This window comes from Brassica oleracea, chromosome C9, assembly GCF_000695525.1.
Source record: "Brassica oleracea var. oleracea cultivar TO1000 chromosome C9, BOL, whole genome shotgun sequence".
Classification (NCBI taxonomy): Eukaryota; Viridiplantae; Streptophyta; class Magnoliopsida; order Brassicales; family Brassicaceae; genus Brassica; species Brassica oleracea.
The window spans coordinates 49,273,311-49,288,003 of record NC_027756.1 but is presented as its reverse complement, the minus strand read 5'-3'; the positions used below and the strand labels follow the sequence as shown (position 1 = coordinate 49,288,003).

The 14,693-nt window shown below is 37.2% G+C and overlaps 1 protein-coding gene and 1 long non-coding RNA gene across 11 annotated transcripts; one reads left to right on the top strand and one right to left on the bottom strand.

Moving 5' to 3' along the window:
* Nucleotides 1–271: 271 nt before the first annotated feature.
* LOC106313636 lies at nt 272–4,566 on the bottom strand. 8 transcript variants are annotated; one of them, XR_001264445.1, is made up of 10 exons: nt 4,468–4,566; nt 4,152–4,265; nt 3,776–3,928; nt 3,468–3,708; nt 3,294–3,365; nt 3,120–3,212; nt 1,646–1,786; nt 1,369–1,573; nt 1,086–1,186; nt 272–761 (listed from the first exon to the last, which is right to left on the bottom strand). It is a non-coding gene; the product is annotated as an uncharacterized LOC106313636 (long non-coding RNA). The 8 variants fall into 8 exon arrangements; XR_001264448.1 differs by having other exon boundaries at nt 272–1,186; nt 3,294–3,386; XR_001264447.1 differs by having other exon boundaries at nt 272–1,186; nt 1,646–1,790.
* A 6,765-nt stretch (nt 4,567–11,331) lies between these two features.
* On the top strand, nt 11,332–14,485 carry LOC106316040 (telomere repeat-binding protein 4-like). 3 transcript variants are annotated; one of them, XM_013753902.1, is made up of 10 exons: nt 11,332–11,436; nt 11,531–11,594; nt 11,990–12,079; nt 12,152–12,701; nt 12,767–12,937; nt 13,024–13,074; nt 13,165–13,244; nt 13,323–13,810; nt 13,894–13,957; nt 14,031–14,485. In XM_013753902.1, exons 3-10 carry the CDS (start codon nt 12,005–12,007, stop codon nt 14,217–14,219), a joined length of 1,668 nt encoding a protein of 555 aa, XP_013609356.1. In that variant the 5' UTR covers nt 11,332–11,436; nt 11,531–11,594; nt 11,990–12,004; the 3' UTR covers nt 14,220–14,485. The 3 variants fall into 3 exon arrangements, with proteins under 3 accessions (XP_013609356.1, XP_013609357.1, XP_013609355.1); XM_013753903.1 differs by lacking the exon at nt 11,531–11,594 and having other exon boundaries at nt 11,338–11,436; XM_013753901.1 differs by having other exon boundaries at nt 11,338–11,594.
* Nucleotides 14,486–14,693: the final 208 nt, after the last annotated feature.

Below are 14,693 nucleotides of genomic sequence, written 5' to 3'. Positions count from 1 at the left end.
TCAGATATATGTTTAATTTAGTTTTTTTATTTCTAAATTATATATTTACTTATTATTTATTTTTCTTATATTGTATATTTACTTATTATTGTTTAATACAATGTTTCCATTTCTTATATTGTTTATTTACTTATTATTTATTTTTCTTTATATTGCAAATTTACTTATTTTTTATTTTCTATTTTTGAAATAATAATGTCACGTGTCATCTTTGGAGATATGTTTTTTTTGCTGATGTGGACGTTCTATGGAGCCTCAAAAGATCCTTTTTATTAGTAAGGATTCCTCTCTGTTGACTTTTCTTTTGCTATGTAAAAGGAAGAAATATGAAACGGATCACATCTCTAAGACCATGATTAACCTGAGTTCTTAAAGTGGAGTTCTTAACTTCCGCTAAGAACTCAACTCTAAAAACTTCGGGTTAATCATGCTCTAAGACACGAAGAAGAATCCTTAACTAAAGAAATTTTGAAGTAATTGGGACTTAAAAAAGCAATAACAAGATATATTCTGGTTCAGACTCTCTCTGACACAGTTCCCAATGCAGTCTGTTTGGAAAGTCCCTGGCCTCCCTTCCGGTGTGAATCCGCCGGTGTTTGCTCCTGGTGAACCCCCGCCATCCCTTCCCCCTGACCCTCCTGACCCGTCTTCTCCCCTGTCCTCTGGAAACTTCCCTTCTTTGTCTGAAGCCTCTTTCAAAACTGCTTCTGCTGGTTCCCGCAAAGGCACCAGAAAAAATCCCATCCAATCTTCTACTAATGCTTCTCCCACAGAGAAGAAGCAAGAAATTACTACCTGCTCCGACATTATCCCGATGGAAATGGACAACAAAACTCAACCCTATCTACTGGTGGTACTATTCCAATTCTCAGATCTGAAATTGCTACAGTCCATCTAAGAACTTCTGAGCCAAATCTCAACCAGACCTATGAAACCCTTCCCCCCAGAGATTCCTCACCTATCCTTTCCAACAAAGCCTGCTCTACTACCCAGACTCAGCCTAAAAAAACCTTAAATGTTAATCCTACCCCGCCCTCTACTAACCCTGAAACAAAAAATGGCACAGTCCCAACTCCGAAACAAACCTTAGTAGAAAATCTTCGTGCCTCTGCTGACATGTCTCTGAAGCGGCTCGCTCCCGCAACTCTAGCTCCCTCTGGTCGGCCTCGTGTGGTCATCCCCGACTCTGTTTTCAAAAAAGGAGCAGAGATTCATCAAGACTTCATCATATGTTACTTCAATGGAAAGTCTCCTCCATTTAATCAAATACAAAGTGTATTTAATTATATGTGGAGAAAAGGCAAACGGCTTGAAATACACAATAACCCATTGAATCGTAATGTTATAGTGAGGATTCAGAGTGCTTACCTTAGGCAGAAGATTCTGGAGAAAAATATATGGTATGTAGGTGATTCAATGTTCCACACTGCTCAGTGGAATTCAAACCACTCTATGTCCACGCCCCCACTAAAAGCAATTCAAATCTGGGCTCACCTAACAGGCGTGCCTCTGGATCTTCGGTATGATGAAGGGCTGAGCTTAGTTGCTGGACTAGTTTGTGAACCAAAGGAGACTGATGAATTCACGAAAAATATGGTCAGTTTAACAGTGTCTCATGTGAAAGTTGAAGTTGATTTAACTTTACCTCTGCCGCCTGTTGTTGAATTCGAAAGGGAGAGTGGATAAGTGGTGGAAGTGCAAGTCCATTATCCTTGGGTGCCTCCAACATGTTCGCATTGTCATGAACTTGGTCACATCCTGCGAAACTGCCTCACCTATACTCCTCCTGTCTCAGAAAAAGAAAAAGAAAAAGGAAAAGAGAAAGCCTCAACCTCAAAACACAATGAAACCCCTAAGCCAAATAAAACCACTAAAAATACCCATCCCCCACCCTCTGACTTCACTCCCTCTAAGGCCTCTAGGAATAATCAAAAACGATACCAAGCTGTCTCAAAGACTCCTTCTGCGAAAACTCAAATCTCTGTTCCTATCCCCCAAGAACCTCCAGAAATTGTCCCTACTTTACCATCTTCATCCCTAATTCAACAATTACTTTCTCTTCCCCCTGATCCCTCAAATTCTCATGCTGCCTCAAACACTTTTTCCTCTCTTGATCCTACCCCTAGACCAGCATTAAAGCGTTCCCACTCCTCACCCATTCTTTCCCCTCCCGAGTCTGCCTCAGCCAACCCATTCTCTGAGCTCCAAACTCTTACCTTCTCTGGCCTTCCCCCTCTAACTTTGACTTTCCCAACCCCTCTTCCTGTTGCTACTGACCTAAGCTCCCAAAAAACCATACCCTCTTTTGATTCTAGAGGACCTCTTCTCCCTAAGGATCCTCCTCCTAAACCTTCCCTATGAGTGTTAAACTTTTTTTTTGGAACGTCCGTGGCCTAAATGACCCGGATAAGCACACCCCTTTTGTAGATTGGTTAAATGTTCAAAAGCCCCTTTTTGGTGCCCTGCTAGAAACTCATATTAAAGATCCATCCCTTAGTCCTATTCTTGCTAAGATTTGCCCTCTTTGGAAGTTCTTATCGAACCATCTCTCTGATCCTGATGGTCGTATTGTCCTAATCTGGAAAGATCCTCTCATTGTTCAACCCTTATCCCAGTCTAGACAGCACCTAACCTGTTTGATAAATATCCCCAATCTCCCACCGTTATACTATACTGCTGTCTACGCCTCCAATCTAAGTGAAGAAAGAGCAGACCTTTGGAATGAACTTCTCCGAATTCAGTCCACTTTTGACCTGGAAAGCAGTAACTGGGTTGTAGGAGGAGATCTGAATCAGATTCTCTTCCCTGTTGAACACTCCAACCCGGCTGTTGATTTTACAGACAATCTCATGTATCAAGCTCAAGACTGCTTCCTCCAAGCTGGCCTATTCGATCTTCGCTATCTAGGGCCTTGTCACACCTGGACAAACAATCAGCCTGATAGCCCTATAGCGAAGAAACTTGATCGTCTGCTAGTAAACAACAACACCCTTTCTGCTTATCCTCATGCTGTAGCTTCGTTCCTTCCCCAAGACTTCTCGGACCACACCCCATGCCTTCTAAATCTCGCTTTATCCCTCCCTAAAACCGGTACCTACCCATACAAATTCCAAAATTACCTTACCAAACACCCGGGGTTCGCTCAGTTGATCATAGACGGCTGGATTCATGCTGGAAGCGTGTGTCAAACGATCTCTCAGTTGTGTTGGAAGCTGAAACAAATAAAGAGTGAATTAAAGACAATAAACAGAGAGAACTACTCAAAAATTCAAGAGAGAGTCACTGAAACTCACAGTTTACTACAACTTGTGCAGGTACAGGCATTGCAAGACCCGAGCTCCACAAACTTCCAAGCGGAGAGAGACCTACACCAAAAATGGAACTTCCTAAGAGAGATTGAAGAGCTCTACTTTAGACAGAAATCGAGAATAAATTGGCTGAGGGAGGGCGATCTAAATACCACTTACTTTCACAGGATTTGTCTGGTCCGGTCAAGTTACAATGCAATCAGAGCTTTCCTCACAAGCTCAGGAGTATGGATTACTGATCCTGTGGAAATGAGTGAACATGCAGTATCCCACTTTCGCTCTGTGTTAGGCCCAGTTTACTTGCCTCCAGTCATAGCCTCCTCTCCGGAATGGTTTGGAAACTTGCTCAATCATGCGGTTACCCCGGAGCAGTGCACCCAAATGATGATGATCCCAACTCCTACAGAGATAAAAAAGATGATGTTCAGACTCAATGCAAATAAGGCGCCAGGGCCAGATGGTTTAACCTCGGGGTTCTTTAAGGCAGCGTAGGACTCTGTTGGTGTTGATGTAGTAAATGCAGTTACTCGATGTAGTAAATGCAGTTACTCACTTCTTTAACTCGGGATTCTTGCCTTTTTCAGCAAATGCTACAATCCTCTCCATGGTCCCCAAGTTTCCTGGAGCGTCACAAGTAACAGAGTTCAGACCTATCTCTTGTTTAAATATTATCTACAAGGTTATCTCACGGCTGATGGTGAAAAGATTAAAGCCTATGCTACCCAGTCTAATCCTGCCATGTCAAACCGCATTTGTTGAAGGGAGACTGCTCCTGGAGAACACTATCCTAGCGAGTGAGCTCATCAACGGCTATCACAAGAACAAAGGCGGAAAAAAGATTACCATCAAAGTCGACATTGCAAAGGCGTTTGATACTCTTTCCTGGGACTTCCTCTTCTCATGTCTTCAGGGCTTGGGCGTTCCACAGAAGTTTCTGCACTGGCTCAGTTCCTGCATCTGCACAACAAATTTTATGGTGGGTTACAATGGAACGGTTAATGGCTATTTCAAAGGATCGAGGGGTTTAAGGCAAGGAGATCCCTTATCCCCTTACCTTTTTGTCATTGCCATGAACTGTTTATCTCATATGCTCAATACGGTTGCTTCCCAATCAAAACTCAAGTACCACTCAAATTGTAAAAAAATCAAACTCACGCACCTGTCTTTTGCTGATGATCTTCTGATCTTCATAGAGGGTAACATAGAATCAGTTCAGTGTGTACTCCAAGTCTTGAAAGAATTTGAGTCTCGATCGGGATTGGCTGTAAGTATGCAAAAGACAAGCTTTTATGCATCAGGTTTATCTGAAGATGAAATCAATAGGATACAAGCATCAACAGGAATGGCTTGTGGGAACTTGCCTTTCAGATATCTTGGCGTGCCAATGAATTCGAGAAAGCTGTCCTTGGCAAGTAGTGAGCCTCTACTGCATCAGATAAAAGCTCGGTTCTCCTCCTGGTCAACAAAAACTTTATCATTTGTGGGAAGATTATTGCTCATCAAAACTGTTATATCAGGAATTACCAATTTTTGGTGCTCCTCTTTCGTTCTTCCTAAAGCTTGTGTGGCAAAAATCAACTCGATGTGCAGTATCTTCTTATGGAGGGGGAACTTAGATGCGCAGAACACTGCGAGGGTCGCTTGGGCCACAGTAACCAAACCGAAGGAGGAAGGTGGATTAGGTGTGAAGGATCTCCTGTTATGGAACAAAGCATGCTGCCTGCGCTTGGTTTGGCTTCTCTTCTTCAGACCAGAATCGGTGTGGGTCTCCTGGTTCAAGGAAGTTATTCTTAAAGGATCAGTGTCGAACTACTGGACTACAAATCCGTCTCAGAGTTTCTCTTGGCTGACAAACAAACTACTGAAACTTAGAGATGTTGCTTACCCTTTTATCAAGTTGCACATTCGCAATGGTCAAAGCTGTAGGTTCTGGATTGATAATTGGAGTCCCTTTGGGAAGCTTCAGGACTACCTGGAAGGTGGGAGATCACGGCTTGGGATCCCAAACAGTGCGACTTTGGCCTCACTACATCGCAATGGAGCCTGGCTTCTTCCTGCCGCGAGAACAGAGCACCAACTTCAAGTCCTCTCCTTCATCACTACAATTCAGTTCACAGGAGAAGAGGATGACTATGAGTGGCATATCTTGGGGAAGCTTTCCAACAAATATAGTACTGGGGATGTTTATAGTCACCTGCGAGGAAATGATGTAGCTGAAGAGTGGACCAAAGCAATCTGGACATCACGGAGCATTCCAAGGCAGAGCTTTCATGGATGGTTGGTGGCGCTCAATAGGCTCCCGACGCGAGATAGGTTAATAAGCTGGGGCTTACAGGTTCCTTCTCTTTGCCTTCTCTGTAATAACTGTGATGAATCCAGGGATCATCTTTATTGGGACTGCCCATTCTCCTTCACACTATGGACTCTAGTAGCTAATAGATGCCGAACTACTCCGCTGCGAAGTTGGGTCTCCTCGCTTCATCAGATGTCGACCCTACCTCCTCCGTCAACTGCTCGATCTCTAACTCTCCTGGGATGGCAAGCTACACTATACTGGATTTGGAACGAGCGAAATAAACGGTTGCATCAATCTCAATTTCGATCGGTGGATTCTCTGTTCTCCATCATTGATCACCAGTTGAGGAAAAAAATCAATAGCTTCAGAGAGAACAACCCTAGACGCTCCTCAGAGATGTTACAACTATGGTTTCATTGATCTATCACATGCTCCACATCGTCTCCCCTCCCACCATTGATCGTCTCTCTGCATGTCTCTCTGTTTCTTCTACCCGACAAATCTGTCGGCTCACCATCTCCATCTTACTAAAGGGCTCAATCTTTTGGGCTTCCTACTGGGCAAATATCTAAGGTTAATGGGTTTTAAAATATGAGTTTATATTAGGCTGTTGGGCTACTTCTATTAGAGTATTAGTGCTTTTGTAAAACGTTTTTATTCTTTCTGCAATTTTAATATGAAGCCAGTTACAAAAAAAAAAAGAATCCTTAACTAATTAAAATAATAGAAAAAATGAAAAAGATCTGAAAAAAGTAGTATCTACAGAGAGATGTTTAAGAAACGGTTTTGGTATCGTACAACCACGTGTTTTACTTATCGGTCAATTTTATTAAAGTTTTATTATTTAATCTAACTACGTTAAAAACATCTATATTGAATTGTTAAGAACTTTGGAACTCTTTCGGTCCAACGGTTTCATTAAAGGTTCATTAATGCTTTTACATCAGTAGGTCCAGGTTTCAATTCCCGGAAAAACCGATTTATTATACAATTATGCAGGCTACGCAGGAAAGATTTATAAGAGATCTTCAACATGGTGCAAGTAAACTCGGTCAGACGTGATCTTCGTAGGACGACTCAGGTGATACAGTTAGACGTATATCTTTATAAGGCATGTAGTATTGTCGGTTGTTGGATCGTCTATGTAATCTTTCTCATAATTGTAATATCATAATAAATCAACGTTAAAAAAAAAAAAAAAAAAATTGTTAAGAACTTTAAAATGGGTTTCAATCGTTGGGGTTCCCCTAAATCTGCTCATAACGATAAAAGCACCTTTAACGGTAGATTCTAAAAAAATTAGAGAAGATACACAAAAATCCTGATTTCAAAGGTTTTAAAAGACCGTTTAGGACTTTAGAAGACATATGTCATTTAGATAGGATAGAATAGATGTTTTGATTGGTTTTTAAAAATAAAACTAGAGCTTGATCCGTGCACCCGCACGGATGTTTGTTTTAAATAGATGTATTAATTTTTTTACAACATAAATATGTAATGGTTGCACAAACATGCGTCTGTATGGATGTTTATTCTATTTGTAATATATAATATTTATGACAGATCGATGGTTTTTAATTGTCTATAATTTTTCGGTTTCTCATATTGCGGTTGGATGTAAAACCGATAAAATAATATTTTATATAACATATTCGTCAATTAAAAATGTTTAATTACAGTAACCATTTTTATATATAAAAACACCAATTATTATATTTATGTATATTAATAAATATCTTTTCAAAATAAAATATTTCATGTCGAATAAAATGTACTTATGTTTTATTAAGATAGATAGAAAATATAAAATAGTTTTATTATTTTGTTTAGATGAGATTTAGGTATTAAATAAAATGATGTACACATTTTATTCAAATACTCAACTATTAAAATTTTCCCTATATGGATGGTAACTAATTTTATAAATAATATTTTTATTTTATTACCAGCTGATTTTATTTTTATAAATAATTTTATATGGATGGTAACTAATTTTATAAATATCAATATTTCATTTTTCTAAATTACGTATACTTTTCTAGATCCAAACATTGTTATGTTATTCATAGAAATGTAATTAATACCGAATTTTTTGATGAGAAATAATAACATAATATCCAAATCGTTGTTACCAAAACCGTATATAATCTATCTTTTATAGAAAACTAACAGTAAAATCTAGCCAGAATTTAAGACTCAAACTAATTAAATAACAAATATTAATAATATCTTTATAACCACACAAATGTTTATAAATTGTGTGTGTATTTTTTGCAATCTGGTATCAAACCAATCCTTGATATTTGTTTACCTAATCTAATCTCCTAACATATAATAACTTATTTCCGTAAAGAAGACTCACAAACTATGAAACTGTTGTAGACCGAATTCAAAAAGTCTTACAAAGTTATAATGTATACTATGTATGATATACATTTTGCATATATAAAATTGGTTTAAGATTAGAACAAAATTGATAAAAATTAAATTTAAACCGGATTAAACCACTTTAACTATAAACAGGTCTACGTAAGTGATATAAATGAAAAACGTGATATAGATGGTTTCATTGTCCAAATGTGAAATAGTCAAAATATCGATTATTTTGGTATATACGTGAGATAGCTTGTTAGGTGTTAAACAAAGATTCACTTTCAAAAATAAATACTATAAATGAGAATATATGCTTTCAATCAACGTTGCCTTTAATAACTAAATGCTATGGTAGGCTGATTAACATGGTACACATATTGTTCCTAAATAATAGGTGTAGATTAAATGTCAATGGCATTAATGGTAATTATTTAGAAAAAATTAGGGTCAAGTATCAAATGTACTTCAGTTTTAATAGATTAGATAGATATCAAATGTACTTCAATTTTAATAGATTAGATGTAATTAAATTATTATAATACTAATTTTATTTTTCTTTTAGAAACTTACAGTTTCCAACCAATGGAGCTGATCTAACAAACAAGACGAAGATCTGGCCGAACAAAATATCGAATACTTCTATACTTATTAGTTATTATAAGCTGAAATTGTGTTCATAAAATAGATTGGGATATGATTTACACTAAAGAGGATTTAATTTGATTAGATAATCATTCCAAGTTGACATGTCGAGTAAATTTTATAAATGTGTCAAAACATCAACGAATACACATACAGCCTTGAAGGAAATGTGATATACAGATGAGTTAGGATAAAATTTAAGATATTGAGATTCTTTTATCAATTTCGAAATGTTGCCAGAATATGAGAAACCATGTGATGACTCGTGATGATTGCTTTACTTCAACTTGGTGACAGAGAGATAAATAAAAAGAAACAAAAGATGAAAGCTGATCCAGCAAACGAACTCGCAACTGAGTAAAGGCCAGATCTATTCTTCTTCGATTCCCTTTTCTTTTCATATATAAATGCTAGATATTGTTCCATGCGACATGCTGAATATAATAACCTAAAAAAAATGTCAAAGATTTGGTAATGTAACCAACTTATAGTGCTATCGTTGAGAGAACTAAAAAGCTAATCGTTGACAGAACTAATTACCGGATGTTGTTCTACCTAATGCCTATATACATGCCAACTTTGACAAATCAATTTTATGACATGATGTCCACCAAATTGATTGGACATACTCGCTAGTTTATCCATTTTTTTTTAATCCACAGCACGAATACTACAATTAGATAGTTTAGCATAATAATCTGCATGCATTTGACCAAGTATACTCATGCGAGATTAATCAAATTGGACGCTTATTTATAGTGTATAATCATATAAATGTTTTCACATTGTTAATGGTAAAAGAAATACTATATTTATTTGTACACGGACCAAAAACAACCGTATTTTTTTTGGTTTATGTAGATCTTTTTGGATATTTCCGTCTATACATGCGTTTTCGTGCCGATATTCCCTTGGGATTGAAATACATTTTAACTATATATATTTTGGTCTGAAATTTGTTTAAGATACTTTAAAATGATTTTTCTATTGATATTTTAGGCATCCCAAAACTGTACCAGTGACATCTTACTAACATAATAGCTCGAAAGATAACAACGTAGCTTACTTTATAGCACAGCTCCGTCTCCGTGTATTTCAGTATATCTGCATGCATACATACACATACGCAGATTTTAATACGTTTGCTGCTGACGTGAAAAGATAATATAAGATATTAGCTTTGTTATACATTCACATACTTTGATGTTATTTTGACATATATAACAATATATCTGTTATTCAATACAGAAAATAAACGGAATTGTATATTTAATACCATTATTAAACTTTGGAGTTGGAAGAGCAACTAGGGGTATGATATATCGCCGACGTAAGTAGAATTATAAAAATCTGAAATGTTTTTTTTTGAAAAAAAGGCTAAAAATCTGAAATGTTACGTTGGCAAATTATACATGTGCATAATATATAGTACAATTTTTGAAAGATATAATATATATAGTACACGAAACACAAACACATGGATTTCTTATATATACAATGACATGGATACAAATCCACCATTATCGGGTATTTAAAAAACTAAGACAAATGTAATCAGTATGACAATCAACCATGTGAAGTCTTGTTTCTCTATACATATTATCTAGCCATCGATAAGCTTGTGCCAACTGAATTTCAAAGTAAATGGAATATGGTATGTTTGGGTCTCATGTAGATTATAATAAATAAAAAGTCCACAGAAGAATATTTTATTTGATACCCATAGGTTTAACAGTTTGTACAGCTAGGAATATGCTTTTTCAATCCAAATAACTAGGAATATGCTTAGCAGATAACACGAAAATGTTTATAAAAACTAATGGATGACTGATTATCCTAAATTTACAATAGATTTATTATGTTCAGTCAAGTAAATAAAGGGATATGAAGAAAGAACTTTGGCAAGATTCTACTCTTGCGTTGTCTCTTCCTGATACACATGATCTGACTATGGAATCCGGTGATTAATAAATTGTAGCTATAGTACTAGCTTGGCAGGAAATGTATATTTATTTTTGTAATGACGTATTTTTACGTACGATGGGGAGAAAAATCAGGATACTCGCAGGAAGTTGTATTTGGTCTCTGGTCAAATATTAAATGATTTCTCATTATTGTAAACCATTTAATATAGTGTGATTAATAAACTTACAAAATACAAACATGTATATTTGACCAATAAAAGGTCATAAATGGAGCTTCCGAAATGAATTGTTCCGATTCCGAATGCTCCATAATAATTAAGACTTCAAAGATTAAAGCCATTCAGAGAAGAGAACCACTTAGGTAATTAATTGAGAATAACTCCAGGTCAATTTCCACATCAGCAAATCAATACACGTGGACCAATGGTATTTAAAAGTGCACGGAACAGTAAAAGTGAGGATCCACGCGGTATTTATCTCATAAATAATATTCCATGAAATGGAATAATTATTTTTTATCCAAATCCCCGAATTAACTCTTTTTTTCTGACAGTAAACCAATAGGTTTCGTGTAGTGAGAGGATGCTTACTCCACGTGTCCTTGATGCAAAAACTTATTGGGGTAAAGAAGTTAGAAAAGCGACCGGCTTCAGCGGGTAAAACAATATCCTTAGAACCGCCCACAGCCGGTTGTGTGGTAAATATTTTCTTCTTCTTTTCGTTGCGGAAAAAATAATAAATGGGGTTTAAGGCTTTTTGTTTCCGGTTTTTGGTTTCTTCTGAAAGGGTTTAATGTCTTTGTTCGTTGGTGTGAGAAGGTGACGAGTTATAAAAGAAAAAAACAATAAACAAAAAAACAGAGGATTCATCCCGAAAGTCTTCGAATTTCTTGGTAAATTTTTCATTTGTTCTTGAATCAGACTCGTGAGGATATATATATATATATATATCCTTTTTTTTACTGGGTAACTTCGGGGGCTTTTCAGTTTGCGTGATTAGTAATCAACTGGAGCAGAGATTGTGTGATCCAGGCTCTAGCTGCCTGATTTGGTTAGTTTTCTTCATCTCGATTCTTTTTCTCTTGGTTTTGGTGAATTGTGATCGTAAACTATTCGAATCTGACGTCAAAAATAAAGATTTGGCTTGTCATCAGAAAGTTTCGTTTTTTTTTTTTTCCTTATCAAGATCTGATAAAGACGATCTTTTTTTTTTTTTCTGTTTGTTTGTTTCTACGTAATTTTTTTTAAAAAAGTTTTGGCATTTGAGTCTTTTAAGTTTTAAAAAAATGTTGATGATCAAGAAGGGTTCGGGGCTCGTTGTTAATCTGATCTGTGCATCCTGATTTTTTGCGTTTAACAATAGACTAATGAGTTTACATTAAACTTTGGTGGAGATGATCTCAAATGTTTTTTTTTTTTTTTTTTTTTTCTGATGAATCTTTGCAGCTTTGTTTTTGGTATATGCATCAACGAGAGATGGTGGTCAATAGTGACTTTGATTTCTCCAGTTTTCCCAAGGCTCCTCGTTCAATCAGGGTAAAATATTGTTTTTTTTTTTTTTCCTTTTTTAGTTGGTATCTGATGATTTGTGGTTTGCTGTTTTTATAGAGGAAGGTACCATCAAGTCAGAGGAGAGATGATGTTGACTGTGGGATGATGAGAGCAATTGATTTGCTCGCTTCTGTTGCTGAGAAGTTGCGGGAAGAAGGCGAAACCTCCTCAAACTCTACCAATGCATTCGAAGAAGGGTATTATAATCAGAATCATTTGGCTGGAAAGATCAAGCAAGAACATCAAGCACACCTTGCTAGCGACGTGTCTTTGGATCCTCCTTTAGGGTGTGGAAACAAGAAAGAGGATTGTGAATTTCATGTTGAATCAGGGGGCGTCACTGAGGAGACATGTGTTGTTAATAATGTAGATGCCGGCTTGGAAGACGGTGGCTTAATCAGCTTAAAGGATCCAAGTCCGGAACCAGTCCACCTGGATGGTGTCCCTAGGAATCGTTCTAAGTTAGTTTGCAGAGATGATGACGAAAACTATTGTAAATACTATAAATGTAAAGACAAATGTAATAAGTCGTATAGGCCTCCTTTGACATGGGCTGGGCATAGAAGAGCAGTCCACAGGTCCAAGTGTTTTCAAGGCACCAAAACAGGTTAGTATCAGATCTTACTGTTTGATGCATCCCTTCTTACTCTGCTTGTTTATATATCTGTGTAGATGGTTGTTTGTACCGCAAGAGAAAACTAGGTAATGGTTACAACCCACAGAAGCATGAGACTGTTCATAAGAAGAGAAGATTGTCTGACAAAGGGTTGGTTGTAAATTCTGATGGAGGAGGAGGACTCACTAGTGAAAGTGGTACTAATTCAACTGAAAAGAGAGAATCAGGTATGTCTCAGTATATATCTCCAGATATACGCTTCCATATCTGGCTTGGATGTTTTTTTATTTCATGATTATTTTTTTGCTTACAGAAAATGGTGTTCTCTCTGACGCAATAGGTCTTCCTTCAGAGGACTCGCCTGGTACTTGACCAGTTCATAACTCACACAGACCTTTTGAACCGAGACATAACATGTGGTTCTCTTCTCATGTTTTTTTTTCATTGTTTGCAGTGAAGTTCAGCATCAAGTCCCTTAGGATTCCGGAGCTTTTTATAGAAGTTCCAGAAACAGCAACAGTAGGCTCACTCAAGGTATGTGATTACTTTCACTTTTGATGCTTTGGTTCTGCACTGTACATCAGTTGTGATACTGAACACTTTTGGTTACAGATGACGGTGATGGAGGCTGTCAGTGCTTTACTCGATGATGGAATAAGTATAGGGGTGTTAGTCCAAGGGAAGAAGGTTAGAGATGACAACAACACTCTGTCACAGACTGGTCTTTCGTGTAGAGAGAATCTAGGCAACTTGGGCTTCACCTTGGAGCCTGGTCCGGAGAAACTGCGTGTACCTCTGTGCATGGATAAATGTGAAATATCATTTGATCTTGCCAGGTCAGCAGCAAATTGTGTGGAGAATAATAACCAGGAGTTAGTTCCATATCAAATGGACATATCAGCAGATGAGAAACAACCTTCATCAGATTCAAGAGCGTTGGTTCCAGTTTCAGCCTTGGAACCTGAAGCTCTTGCAATTGTCCCATTTAAGGAGAAACCAAAGCGTACGACGGAGCTTTCACAGCGCAGAACCAGGAGACCATTCTCTGTTACAGAGGTAGAAGCTCTAGTACATGCAGTTGAGGAACTTGGGACTGGAAGGTAAGCAGACTTTGTTCAGCTAAAGATAATGGTTAACTTGTTTGTGGTCTCAACTAATGATCGGATACTCTTTAATCCCACAGATGGCGTGATGTGAAGCTGCGTTCTTTTGATGACGCAAGTCATCGAACCTACGTGGACTTGAAGGTAAAACTCTTAAGTCATATACCCTTTGAATCTTAGTTGATGGTTCCACTAACTTTTTATTTATTTATTACAGGACAAATGGAAAACCTTGGTTCACACGGCAAGTATATCACCGCAGCAACGAAGAGGAGAGCCAGTGCCTCAAGAGCTGCTAGACAGAGTCTTGGCAGCGCATAGGTATTGGACACAGCACCCATTGAAACAGAACGGGAAACATCAAGCGGCTGCAACGATGGTGACTGAGTCAGCTCCGTCCATGTAAAGAAGGAGAAGGGTAATTACAATGACTTTCACTTGAAGACAAAGGAAGGAACATGGGCAACTGTACAAAGAGCATAACCGCAGATGCATAGCTTTTTATTTTCATTTTTTTTTCCAACTTGAGACTTTTAATCATACCTGGCAGAAACAAGACATCTGTTCTTTTCAGTTTCTAATTGATTTGACTCTGTAATATAATATGGTATTGGTGGTAGGTCCTTGAAGATATTCTATTATTTTTTTGGATTTTTTTAATTATTTTTTGGATATATTGATATGTAGTTTTAGACAAATTCTTTTGTTGTTTGTTCATCATTCAATCTATGGCACAGTATTTTTTTTTTTCCTTAGACCATGCTTGATCTAGAATCTGTATGTTATTGAAGTCTTTATTCTTCGTTTCAAACTCTTTTGTTAATCTATATGATTTTCCTAAGCATATAGTCTCATAGCCAACTTTTGTTGAGTAATGCAT

Bases quoted from the DNA above. Each gene is read 5' to 3' on its own strand.
- LOC106316040 (XM_013753902.1), top strand. From the start codon at position 12,005: ATGCATCAACGAGAGATGGTGGTCAATAGTGACTTTGATTTCTCCAGT. The intron at 12,080-12,151 runs GTAAAATATTGT...CTGTTTTTATAG, and splicing joins AGGCTCCTCGTTCAATCAGG to AGGAAGGTACCATCAAGTCA. The intron at 13,075-13,164 runs GTACTTGACCAG...CATTGTTTGCAG, and splicing joins TCCTTCAGAGGACTCGCCTG to TGAAGTTCAGCATCAAGTCC.